The sequence below is a fragment of the Macrosteles quadrilineatus genome, unplaced genomic scaffold (assembly GCF_028750875.1).
Source record: "Macrosteles quadrilineatus isolate MER2022 unplaced genomic scaffold, UCM_ALF_1.0 Scaffold_2__2_contigs__length_208266976, whole genome shotgun sequence".
NCBI classification, from domain to species: Eukaryota; Metazoa; Arthropoda; class Insecta; order Hemiptera; family Cicadellidae; genus Macrosteles; species Macrosteles quadrilineatus.
In genome coordinates, this window is record NW_026542595.1 from 94,628,868 (window position 1) to 94,642,514 (window position 13,647).

The following is a 13,647-nucleotide window of genomic DNA, read 5'->3' on the forward strand; positions in this document are numbered from 1 at the left end:
CTTCCAAATTTGTCACTGAACACAGTCGCAACCCCTTGACTCATATTTTTCTCTGTATTGTCGAGATCTGCTGAAATACAGTGTGCATATGAAACTTCTGATCTACTGCAATATTTGTCAATATAAGTGTCCATAGAATCCTCAACTACTTTTAAAAATATTTTCGATTCTATTTCTTTCAATCTTTTTGTAAGGGTCAGGTTTGAGGCAATGTCAGCAATTCTTCTGCTCAGCAACTGTTTTCCGTGTTTGTTCAAGTGCTGCCCATGAATGGTGAAAAATCTACGTTTAAAATCACAAATACTAACAACATTAAGATGACTCATTTTTTTCAATTCACCGTTGACTGCATGTGTTTCTTTATTAATAGGGTGGTCCCAAGATAAGTCAAAACGGTAGGGCAGCGTAACGTAAATGATGTTTGTTTGGCTGTTAGTTGTGGCAAATTTGTTTAAGACCGCTGGAATGTTATCTTCACTATTCTTCATTTTTATAGTTGTGTCTCCGATGTCATTGGCACCTGCAATTACTACTGCTACATCATCCTCCTTAAAATCTTTAATCTTGTTAGTAGTTTTTTCTAATATGTAATCCAGTTTACCTCCTGAGCTTGCTAAAACAAAGGTATCAGTGGATCGAGGCATCAATGATTTGATTAAGTTTCCCAAATCTTTGCCGTGACTATCTGCAAACACATGTAATTTGGAACACCGAGATTGACTCCCATTTCTGTTTGATAAATTCACCACATTTGTATCTGATGATCGTTGTTTGTTGTCTCGATGTAGTTTTGCTGCATATTTGGTTTTCTTAGAAGTGCTGTCCTTGCAAATAACTCTGTCCTTATATGAAGGCATTGCATGAATTGGTAACCTTTCTTCTTCTGGTTGATGATTATCCAGTGAAGAAAACCTATTCGATATTGTTGGATAATAAGTTACAGCATGTTTAGGTCTATATGCATTCTTCTGATGCCTAAAGCCACCATTGTTACATTCTTGCACCACATTATTTCTCTCCACCATTTGATGATGAACATTAGATTGAGTAGACCTACTAATGTTGAGCTGTGTAGCTGATCTTTCACATCCTCTGTCTATAATTGCTGCAGGAGTCACTCTAAAGTTGTTCTTCGGTTTCACCATTAAAGTGCTTATTACATCTGCTGTCAATTTAAGCTGAGTGCCATTGCATAATATAGCTAGCTGTCCCCTCTTTGTCAGTAGGTCCGATTCAGTGATGTCTGGGAGCAGTGATTTCCAAGCATCGAATGGCCTTTCCTGTAGAATTAGTTGTACGATAATGTCCACATACATAAGTACATATACCCCACAGTCATATGCATTAAGTTGTTTGATCCAAAGGCCCTTTATTTCGTAGGTAATTATGCAGTGACTTAGCAATTTGTAGAGCATGTTCATAGTTAGCGGCTCCAGCCGAATCAAAATGTAGAAACTTGCTTTGGGCTGACACATATACCAGCTAACTCCAGTGAGAGCCTGAGCCCCCCGGTTTGTCGACTGCTGGTGAATCATTAACAGGGATGAGAATGTGTTTACTCTCCAACATTTTTAGATTTTCCAGGATAAAATCAATGTCTTTTAAACATTTAATTGCCTGAGCAATTACCGGATTTATAAATAAAATTTGGTTATTTTTTACTATATTCAATGTCAATAATTCAAAATATTTCATGAAGACTTCATCAGTCAGCCACTCATTATTTATCAGAGACAGGCAAAGATCATTTTGTTTGTTGATGGTATTTATACCAGTGGATACAACCTCAGTATTTAAGGGTAAATTGTTTGTCAGATCAATCAAGGGGACTTCACACCCTTTAACTTCACTAGTATTGACAGGTTTGCTTACATTATTTTCATCAACATTGCTACTTATTGTCATGTCAGTATTGTTAGGAAAAGACCTAGGTGGATGCAAAGGGCTACTAAATGCAGAGGGCTCATCAACTATGATGGTAGATTCATTTTGATTTGTACTATTTGCACTCCTATTTTGAGACTTATTCAACTTTTGAATATCTCTAAATGAGAGCTCTATTTCCTTAATAGCCTTTAGAAAGTTTTTACTTTTCAGTTTCCCATACCGTGCTTTATTTTCTAAATAAAGACAAATATTTATTTCCTTAATAATAGCTGATTCTGATGTTCCATAAAAGATGACTTTATACTTCAAGTTTGCTTCATGAGAATCAATAAAAGCAGGCCAGTGAGAATGACCCCTTATTTTAGCAAACACTTTTTCACCTAGTTTATATTTGTGTTTGCTATTATCAACAGCAGACATCCTGCTATTTTGCTCAAAAGTGACCATCAAAGATAACAGGTGATACACAGGGCAATGATAAGAAATATTGGACTCTCTTATCAGCAGTTCTTTACAAACATTGGACTGTAACCTCTTATAGAAGTGATGCACTAAACCAATGCATTGGTAACTCTGACAATCAGCTGTCCTAGCATGTCAGCTGTGACGTAGCTCTGTCAAACATGTCAAATCATAATCAACTTCAGGGATAGTGTTCTGCTGTGGTTGTGTGTAGGATGAAAGTAGTTCCTTATCTCTTAGTTAATAATAATAAAAGTGAGTATTGTAAAGTTTTTAAATACAGTGATTCACTATCCTAACATCTATAACTATACAGGGCGAGTTTCTACTAAGTGCGTTAATTTTTACCAGTTATTCTACTCACTAAAAGGAACAAAAAATGACAAACAAAAATTTTCCATCCCCACCCGTTATGCTGTAATGGCCGATTATGTGAATTTTTAAAATTGCCTGTAGTAGCTTCACTAAAACGAGCATAGAAATTAAGCCAATACACGTACAGCATAATAACTTATACCAATAAAAAGAGCGTTAAATTTCCTACAAAACCATTGCAACACCTTTAAAATACAACCATATTTTCATTGATGTATGTCTCACATAACATAAAAAAAGAAGTTTCAAAATTAATTCTTTACAACTTCAAAGTGGTTTTACAACTATACATACTAATGTGATGTTTTCTCAAATCACTTAAAAAACTTTCCCATTTTACGCCCTTTAAAATGATGTAACCCATAAGGTTATTGCTGTATTAAAAGTTCGAAAAATTAGGTCAAAACCGCGTCAAGGTCAGAGTTTTCGGAATCAAAACATTGAACCAAATGTAATACAGTATCTGTAAATTTCTTTGCTATCTTATAATCAGCTGACATCTGATCAGCTGATCAGTTGTTAACAAAACCAGCTGATTGCAATTGTTGGCTTGTAAACATTTAAATTATTAACTATTTCATATGACAAAAATTCAAAATAAATTTGATAAAAATCTAGGTTAATACATTTGTACAAATAAACAAAATGAATCCTGTAAAGTCTGGTTTCTAGATTTTTAATCAAAGTAAGTTTTCAAAATGTCCACCATTTTTGCTCTAATACATGTGGTCATAAAAATGGTCTTTTCCGAAAGTTTTTCACTGTTGCCTTTAATTTTAGCTCCTCTTGAAGAAGGTTGGAAGCTTAAGTCCGATTTCTTAGCTCATCCGCTGTTTGAAATAGTGTTCGGTAATTTTCCTGTTTGAGGTAACCTCAAGCGTAGTAGTCCATTGGAGTCTGGTGACTGTGGTGGCCAAGCAATTGATCCGCCTCTTCCAATCCACAATGGGAAAGTATTTCCAATGTAAATTCGCACCCCATTATTGAAGTGGGGAGGTGCACCATATGCTTGCTAAACTATTCGCTTACGTACATCCAACGGGACGTCTTCAATGAACCTTGGTAGAGTATCAGAAAGGACGTTGAGATACTGACAGCAGTTTAATGAATATGGAAGATCAATGAAAGGGCCAACTAACTGGTTTTAGAGTAATCTATTCAACTTAAATCTTGTTTGGTTTCGACACTGGTGTATCACATGTGGGTTTTCTGTAGCATAGTGATGCCCATTATGGATGTTGTAAATACAATCCCGTGTAAACTTGGATTCGATCGTCTGTCCACAAAATCGACTTGAGGAAGTTACGATGATCAAGTCAACTAACAGAGCGACATAACTGAAGTCTCTGTAGACAATCTTTGGTACAATAATCTGTACTCGTGTAAAATGGTAGGGATGCAATTTTTCCTTTCTCAATAGCTGAGAAATACCTAAGTTACGAGAAACTGTCATTGTTCTTGTCCGTGGATCGTCTTCAAACCACCTCAACACATCTGACACAGCTTCTTAAACACATACACAATACACATCTTGTATCACGTTCCCAACATAATGATGTTTAGTGCCCATGGAAACTTGTATGGACACTGATGAATATTCGTTCATTTGAAAGTCACCTATTAGGAAACTGACGACTGTATTCACGTCAGATTACAGCTGCATTTGAGAACAGAACCCGGAAAATAAAATCATATCAAGACACTTTGTTGGTGAACACCAACAAAGCACTAAACAATTATAATATTTTCCAAGTATGTTCATGAAATAGTTAATAATTTAAATGTTTACAAGCCAAAAATTTAAATCAGCTGGTGATCAGATGTCAGCTGATTATAAGATAGCAAAGAAATTAACAGATACTGTATTACATTTGGTTCAATGTTTTGATTCCAAAAACTCTGACCTTGACGCGGTTTTGACCTAATTTTTCGAACTTTTAATACAGCAATAACCTAATGGGTTACATCATTTTAAAGGGCATAAAATGGCAAAGTTTTTCACGTGATTTGACAAAACATCACATTAGTATGTATAGTTGTAAAACCACTTTGAAGTTGTAAAGAATTAATTTTGAAACTTCTTTTTTTATGTTATGTGAGACATACAACGGTTAAAATATGGTTGTATGTTAAAGGCGTTGCAATGGTTTTGTAGGAAATTTAACGCTCTTTTTATTGGTATAAGTTATTATGCTGTACGTGTATTGGCTTAATTTCTATGCTCGTTTTAGTGAAGCTACTACAGGTAATTTTAAAAATTCACATAATCGGCCATTACAGCATAACGGGTGGGGATGGAAAATTTTTGTTTGTCATTTTTTGTTCCTTTTAGTGAGTAGAATAACTGGTAAAAATTAACGCACTTAGTAGAAACTCACCCTGTATATGTTATTCAGTTTGGCAGGACCAATTCATATTTATGTGAAATATTAAATACTCTTAAGAAGATGTCACGGCTGTCTTTACAACGAGGGATTTCATACAATGAAGTTGACAAAGCAGCCGCATCCATGGGAATTGACAAAAATGTTTCTCTCGATGAACTGTTTGATGAGTTTAGTGTAATCAAACCTGTCTTACCCATTGTTTTCAGTTCTAGTGATTTAACGGTTGGGGAGAAATGGGTAAGCCTATTCCATAATGCTAAAGAAGAGAAGTTTCCCCAATTACGATTCATTGTGTCGTGCGCTTTAAGCATTCCACCATCAAATGCTTATGTTGAAAGAGTGTTTTCAAGTATGTCTCTAAAATGGCAAACGTTCGGAATCAATGCTCTGTCGACTTAACTAGAGCAGAACTGCTAATAACCTTAAATTTGGACTTGTCTTATGCTGACTTGATCTCAACTTACAAGAGCAACAAGAAATTGATTAACGCTACTAGAAGCAACAAAAAGTATGTTTTTAAAAGACATTAGGCTCGGTCTGATAAACTCTAAAGTAAGAACATTAAGACTTATTTTTTTTAAGTTTGTGTGTATTATAGACTATTTCACTTAATAGCCAAAGAACTTAATGAACTAAATATTTTGGCAATCCTCATTTTTATTATACTAAAACTAAAGCCATACATTACATCACCTGATCTGTTTTATCCTAATAAATCTGAGATTTTTCGGTTTGAATTGTATGGAAGCCAAATACCACGACTAGATTAAGTCAATACTGCAGTTTTTCCATCAGTTCTTTGTCAATTATTAACTAACTTCTTCTTATTCTATAGTTTTGTGTATTTTATTTTATTCACTAACTTCTTTTGTATTAAATAAATTACAATTGTTTTGAATTTAATTTGGTTATGCCTTTCAAATCGTACAATCTCTTGGTCAAATCTAGGGAAACAGTAGTAATACGCTGACAAGTCAGGCTTATTTTGAAAATGTGTATTGATAAGAACCTTGGCTTTTGAGACCGAGAAGCAAACTGCAGGGCTTAAGTCAAGCAAAGAGCGGATTACAATTATGCCGTGTAATAATGTGTCATGATCGCACAAACTTAAACTGTTGGTGATAGGAAAGTCCAATAGACCAAGATCTTTTAAAGGAACAAGAGCCGAAAACCTTCCGTTCATTACTAAAACCAGAAAAAGGCTGGATGGATCAACGAATATTTAAAGACTGGTTCCATAACAAGTTTGTTCCCCAGGTTAGATAGAGAGCACCTTAGGTAAAAACATTTCCCTAAAAAGCTGTGCTTCTTCTGGATAATGCTTCGGTCCACCCTGGACAAAGTGTGTTATAATTGGACAATGGAAATTTCTTTGTGAAGTTTTTGCCTCCAAACGTCACAGCCCTTATTCAACCCATGGATCAAGGTGGCATAATGCTTTGATGAAGAAAAAATACAGGACGGCTTTGCTGAAGAAAAGGATCGATGATAGAGATGACCTAAAGACGTCCTTCAAAGACTACACGGTTCTCGACAGTGTTTATGATATTAAAAATGCTTGGAAATCTGTCAAGCAGTCTGCACTCATGAAATCCTGGCGGAAGATCTTGAGCACCTCATAGATGAAAACATCATAAATCAAATACGAGGGATTGAATCGGAAGACAATGAGGATGAAAGGAAATGCAGATGCAGAGGACTGTTACTCATGATGCAGCATTAGGAAACATTGATGAGATTGTTTAATACCTTGAAGACCAAGACGACGCAGCTCTTTGTGACAAGATGATGTAGAGAAAACTCAAATAAAAAAAAAGGTTCGCTACAAAAAGCAAAAGCAAATGACAGATTTTTTTGTTAAACAGTAAACATTACTTTTCTATAACATGGATGAAATTTATTAAGTTTTGTTATCAGGTCCTTTTATAGTAATAAACTTAAAGCACTTGTGTGTTGTTTTTTAATGCCTTCGACCTTTGTTTAATCATTAACGGCAATGTTGCGGCATTCCCACCAGTCAGTCCCGCAGATAATCGGAAGTTTAGGCTGTATACCTAAAAAATTGGAGCTCCTGAAATTATTGATAGCACCCTACTGTTCAAGATTGGCTCCAATGGCCTATTATTTACGAAAATAAATTAATCAAATAGAGCTACTGCACAAATAAATGAAGTGACCCAATGATGATTATCAGTAAGGCAACAATTAATTGTCTTCAGTTCTTCATACTGTAAGAACTTTGTTGTAATACATTACAGACATGCTCATTAAAATTTAAGGAGAAAGTTTAGCTTCAATAGAAGTAATCAGTCAAAACTGAGAACAGAAATGTACGTATACCTTCACCACACAATTAGAGATATTTAAACTCAACAAGTTTTCAGACAACTCTTAAAAATCTTACTGTAACTAACTTCAAGCAGCAATTTTCCTCAACATTGTGTTTATTATTATAGGGCTCATTGAGCCGCGCGGGTTTCCTAGTTTATAATAAAAATCTATGATTATAATTTAGCCTAAGACAACTTTAACTGTCTTAATTAAAGTGATTTTCATTAGGACTTGGAGGAAAGTAACTCTTCTCTTGTTTGAAAGAAGCAGTGAGAATGGTCGGAGCTCGGAGCTGTTATGGCAGATGTCTAATTAAATCCAAACCAGGGAGTATCGCATCCACATATCATGTCCCTAGAAAATATCCACAATTCGTGACAAATTGGACAAAATAATCCAACTGTCCTTGTATATCAGACAAAACAACACTTGTATCTCAATTTGACAACCTTCAGGTAGTACTACCCTCAGAAGTAGTTAACAGTAAAGGTCATCAGGGTAAAATGCATCAATGTGGAATACTGTTAGATTCAGCATCTCAATATAACTTCATAACCGAAAGAATTACTGATAGATTAAGATTGCACAAGCGCATAACGTCTACCGTGGTATTGGTGAGCAACAGACAACAACAACAACTTCTTCTCTATTGTCTGCACCATTCATTCCCAACTCACAGCCTACAAAACGTCCATAGAGCAATGGCCTACATCACTTGTCATCGATCAAATGTAAAGACAAACACCGGGAACTGGCAGATATCACCCTCAATTCAACTAGCAGATCCTCAATTCATCTCACCATCAACTCAATTAACATGTTAATAGGGATTGAACTGTTTTCCATCCTCATATGCATTGGACAAATGACACCACATTGCAATGGTCCACTTAACCAGAAAACGTATTAGATGGTTTGCTTCTGGAAAGGTAAAAGACAATCGTAGCCCAACTGCATGATCACACAGGAAAGGATAAAATCGTCACCTCATCGTCAGTTGCAAAGAAGACATGTCTAGCTAATTATAACAATATAATAAAATTCTTAGTGTTCCAAAAATGAACATTTCTCTTCAACTCCAAGAACGAGCTAGTTAGATCTTTCTTTGCACAGAGGCCTAATGTTCCTAACACTTTGCGTGAACTTGTTGTTAAAGAACTAAGTTAATTATGGTAAAGATACTGGATCAAGTGAAAAGGAACAAGTGACCTAACCACAAATAAATATAAAAAGGCCAAGAGAGTCATTCTATAGAAATTGAAAATTTTCAGTTCAACCCTTTTTTTATTAAGTAAAATAATTGTTATAAAATTGAATTCAACCTTAAATGTTGCATAGCAACTGAACTAGACATAACTCAATCAGAAAAATAAAATTATCATAATTTTCTCAAGATTTCATAGAAGAAAAAGTTACTAATCCTCCCCTCCGTGTACTGTTCTTATTACCATTACATGAGGGTTGAAAATAAAGGTATATAAAATAGGTATATAATTTAGTTTTAGGTAAGAATTAGGACTAAATGATAAATATTTTTCCTGTCTGTTTTAGAGAATAAGCTTAATGCAGTGTCATTATCAAGATAGTTTAATATAATTAACAGTACTTAAAATCAACCTCACCCCGTGATAAATTAGTAAAAATTCAAATATTCCTTCCACATTAAATCTATGTTATTCTTATTCTCACCGGTTGAACTGTTAGTCTACTCCAACTTTCTGTTTTCTGGAAGCCATTTTGCTTTGTTTAGTTTAGTTATTTGTTCTTTTATTTACTTTTAAAGAGTGGTTGTTGAGCAGTCTCAAATTCGTTACAATACAAATACAGTAGACTCTCTGTAAACTGGCACTGCGCAACTCCGGCACTCCAGTAATCCGGCGTCTGTTGACGGGCGTGGTGGGGGATTCAAGTAGAGACACGTTATTGAAACTATTGAAAACAGACGACTTCCGGTCGTCAGTTGTTGCGTTGTCCCGTGTCTGTAACAGTGTAATTCAGAGTGACTAGTGTGAATGTATGCTTTGTTGTGTCAGTTAACGAGACAAAGTACACTACAGTACTGAACAAAACTAATGTAACTGTAGATAAGCAATGAGTAAAAATGTCTCAGTGCAAACGGAAACATTGATTTAAAAAACCAGATTTTTAAGAGACTGGACAGGGGTGACAGGCATACAAATCTAGCCAACGAGTATGGAGTCGGCCGGGCTACTATTCATGACATACGAAAGAACTGCGAGAAAATAGCATCATTCTGTGTAAACAGTGACAATGTGAAAAGTGTAAGAAAAACAATGAAGAAAGGCGAGTTTCCTCAGGTTGAGGATAGTCTATATGCATAGTTCATGCAAGAGCGTAACAGGCACACGCCGAGGAAGAAGAAAATGGACAGATAATGACAGACGACGAAATAGTCGACCAGATGACAAATAAAGATGAAGAAGACAGTGATGAGATTGGGGCAGCGTGCAGTCTTCACAATGTGAGCAACGATGCTGCTATGGATGCTTATACCACATATGTTAAGTGGGCTGAAGAAAACAATGTATCTGCGAGTGAGATTCTTCTCTTAAAACGACTTCAAGAGAAAAAGTTAAATGTGTCTTTTCAAGCTAAAAAGCAAAAGAAGATTGACAGTTTTTTGACTGTCATGGAATTAGTGACGATAGATTAGTATTAGTAGGCCCTACTGTGCTGCTCTATAAAAATGTTGTTCCTAAATGAAAAGTTTTGAATATGTCGTTATTAATTTTTTTCAACAGTTAAGGGTTATGTTTGTATTTAGTTTTCTTAGATTAGTAGGCCCTGCTGTACACTCCATAAAAATGTTATTACTAAAAGAAATGTTCTGAATGACGTTTTTTATTCCAATACCTGATACGAATTGTTTTGGTTCAATAAAACACTTGTTTTGTGCATTTTAAGGGGTTTTCTTGATGAACTTCCAATAATCTGGCATTTTCACTAATACGGCAGTATGACGGTCCTATATTTGCCGGATAACTGAGAGTCTACGATCTACATAAGGTAAGATGTGTTTATTATTATTATTATTTATATGCATCACTAAATTCATCTCTGATAAGTATTTAATTACAATCAAAAGCATGGGCAAACATAACCTCTCTTTTTTCAAGAGAAGTGAGAAATTTGTTGTGTTCCTCACCTCAGTTAATACAGTGGAGTCCCGATAATCCGAACTTCGGTAATCCGAAAGTCCGCTTAATCCGAAACCAAAAAAATATTTTTTTTAATAAAAAAAATTAAAATTTTAAAATTTTTTAAAATTTTAAAAGAATTTTTATAAATTGTTTGAAAAAATTTTAAATTATACTTTTAACACAGTTAGCTGTACCTTGTCAAAGTATTCTGTATCGGCACAGAAAACGTACTACTATAACCCAGAATGCCAACCGCTTGGTAAAAAGCATTAAGCGTTTTGAGAGAGCTTTGCCTGTCAATCCGTAGGCAGCGCCACCAGCGTTGCTATGCTATTGCTATTGCTATTGGGATTTTTTCATGGAAGTGAGGATCAAACATTTGTTAGGCTACTATATCTTCTGCAACTTACTAACAAATATATGAGAACTATTTGTTTGAAGTTCATTGTTGTTTTTTCACCTGTGGACGGGATCAGATTCCAGATCCCGAAACGTTAGGTATTGCTTTTTACAATCGTGATGGAAAATGTCCGCAATAAACCTTTAAACAACAAATAAGAACTAAGCTCATGTTTTATCGTTTACTGTTATGTAGATTTGTGAGCTATTCCAACTTTTGAATAGTGCCAAGATGAGACTGCATGTATGAACCTTATTAAGATTTTCCTATGTACCGTCTAGCTAGACAATAGTTTAGAATAACTTTAAGGCCAAAAACGTTAAATTTTATTTTTGTGGACTTTCCATTCACCCTCCAAGGGTCAGCCGCCTGATTTAGTTTTGTAGAATCTAAAGCCGTACAAGCGCTAGAATCGGGTTGCTATCTTTACTCTACGTTCAGGCGGGATTGCTAGGCTTCATAACAAAACCATATGACGGCCGTTTCCTTCTGGTCTGGGACTAAAAATCAGAGCATCTGTAAGTTTGCACTGTCGTTGTTATGGTTACGGTTACGTGAGTTGTTGTGTGTTTGTTTCGGGTTATGTGTACAAAATGTGTGATTATTTGCGAGCTAGTGAAATTAAGGAATTATTAAATGAAGAAATAAGAGATATAACTTAGATGATGACAATGTTGAAGATGACTTCAATTTAGGTTTACCGCCTCAGAATATTGATTCAGAATTGTTACTGGACTTTTCAAGAAGAAGTGGGGAAGAATACATTCATGATTACGATGATTTGGATACAAGTTAAGGGTGCCTAGTAATTATGTACCTTGCAGTAGTGGGCCTAGGCCTTAGAAGAAAAAAGGTCCTCCAAATTTGCTCTAGATTCGAGTTTATCCACCAGAACCAAAATTTACTAGGAGGAACACTGGCATTCAAAATCTTCCGCCTAGAAATAGTAGGTACCTATTGAATACTTCTATCTTTTCTCCACCCAGGCTATCTGGAATATAATTTGTCAGTGTAAATGCGTCGGCAAAGAAAGCGCTTGAAAGACAAAAGGTCTAAGACTGTACTGTTGCAGACATAAAGAAGTTTTTTGGTTTATTCATAAACAAGGGATTTGGAAACTCAAGAATATAACAGGCTACTGGGATACTAGAGAATCTCAGTCACACCCATTTTTTGCTACGACGATGAGCTGAGGGTTGTCACCCGTTCCGATTCTGCCCGGACAGTCCCGATTTTGGTTCCTTATGCCCGCATTAAAGCCTATGTTAATCCGGGAGGGAGGGGGCAATGTCCCGATTTTTCCCTGACCTAAGGTGGCACCTCTGGATGAGCCTTATAGGCATGAAAAACCGTTGTGCCTACATACAATATCTTCCTAAGAAAAAACACAAGCAGTTGTGATTCTGCCACAAACTTTGTCTTACACCTTGAAATGTACACAGTGGCACAGATTTCTTGATTGATAAACCTAGGCCATTTGTACAAGAATGTGTGTTAGAGGTACCTAATGGAGAAAAGTGGTCTCCTCGACAAAGGCCATCATCTGTTCACCAATCAATTTTACACCAAAGTACCACTAGCATTGAAGTTGCATGAAAGGAACACCTACTTTACTGGAGCTATAAACAAGAATTCTCAGTACCTTGCAACAACACTAAAAAATACTGAATTAGAAGCTGTACAAACTCTTTACTTCAGGCACAAAAACATCCTTTTCGTTTCATCCAAGCAGAACGCTTCAAGAAAATCGGTATTTACCCTGACCACTGCTTGCCATGCAGAGGACAATTTTGTCCAGAGCAAAAAAGGGCTAGAAGCAGTAAAACCTGTACTTATACACATGTATAGGCCTAACCAATACATGAGCGGGGTGGATGTAAGTGATAAAAGTATCTACCACACCTCATGCACTCGCCAGACGACAAAATATTGGAAGAGGATATTGCTCTTTCCAACTCATATGTGTTGTATTAAAAAAAACCCAGGCTCATTCAAGAGAAATAGGTCCGACCGCAGGACCATCAGGGGACACTGCGCACCGAATGCAGCAAGTGCCGGACAAATCAAATAAGCTAGAGTATGTGCTGTATACAGCAGAAAGGCTACATACTGGTGTCCCCTTGTGTCATGATTACCAAGCGCTTCATGCAAGTACTATGGACTTCCGGTATTTCTTGGGATGAACCCTTAACTTCGGAACTCGACTTAAAGTGGCATAATTTCGTAGCCGATCTACAGAACATTGACAAACTGTCGATCCCCCGACCAATTATATTCTCTTCTGGTGGTATCTATGAGCTTCACGGTTTTTCAGACGCTTCTGAGGCTGGTTATGCTGCTGTGGTATATTTGCGAGACGTTAACGCTGATCAGAATGTGCATGTCACTCAGATAATATCTAAAACTCGTGCTGCACCTTTGAAGAAAGTGACTTTACCACGGCTAGAGTTGTGCGCGGCGCATCTGCTATCTCAATTAGTCCAATATGTACGTTCTCAATATTCTAGTGTCTTAAACATTAACTCCACAATTTTGTGGTGTGACTCTACTGTAACCCTCTCATGGATATGGTGTGACTCTACTGTAACCCTCTCATGGATACAAACTCTCCCGTATCGTCTGAAGACATGTGGCGAACCGGGTG

General features: G+C 36.2%; 1 protein-coding gene across 1 annotated transcript; it reads left to right on the forward strand.

Annotated features, from left to right (window-relative positions):
- Nucleotides 1-12,510: 12,510 nt before the first annotated feature.
- LOC128984606 (uncharacterized) lies at nucleotides 12,511-13,074 on the forward strand. Its single transcript, XM_054403942.1, has one exon. The coding sequence runs from the start codon at nucleotides 12,511-12,513 to the stop codon at nucleotides 13,072-13,074; it is 564 nt and encodes a 187-aa protein (XP_054259917.1).
- The last annotated feature ends 573 nt before the right edge of the window (nucleotides 13,075-13,647 follow it).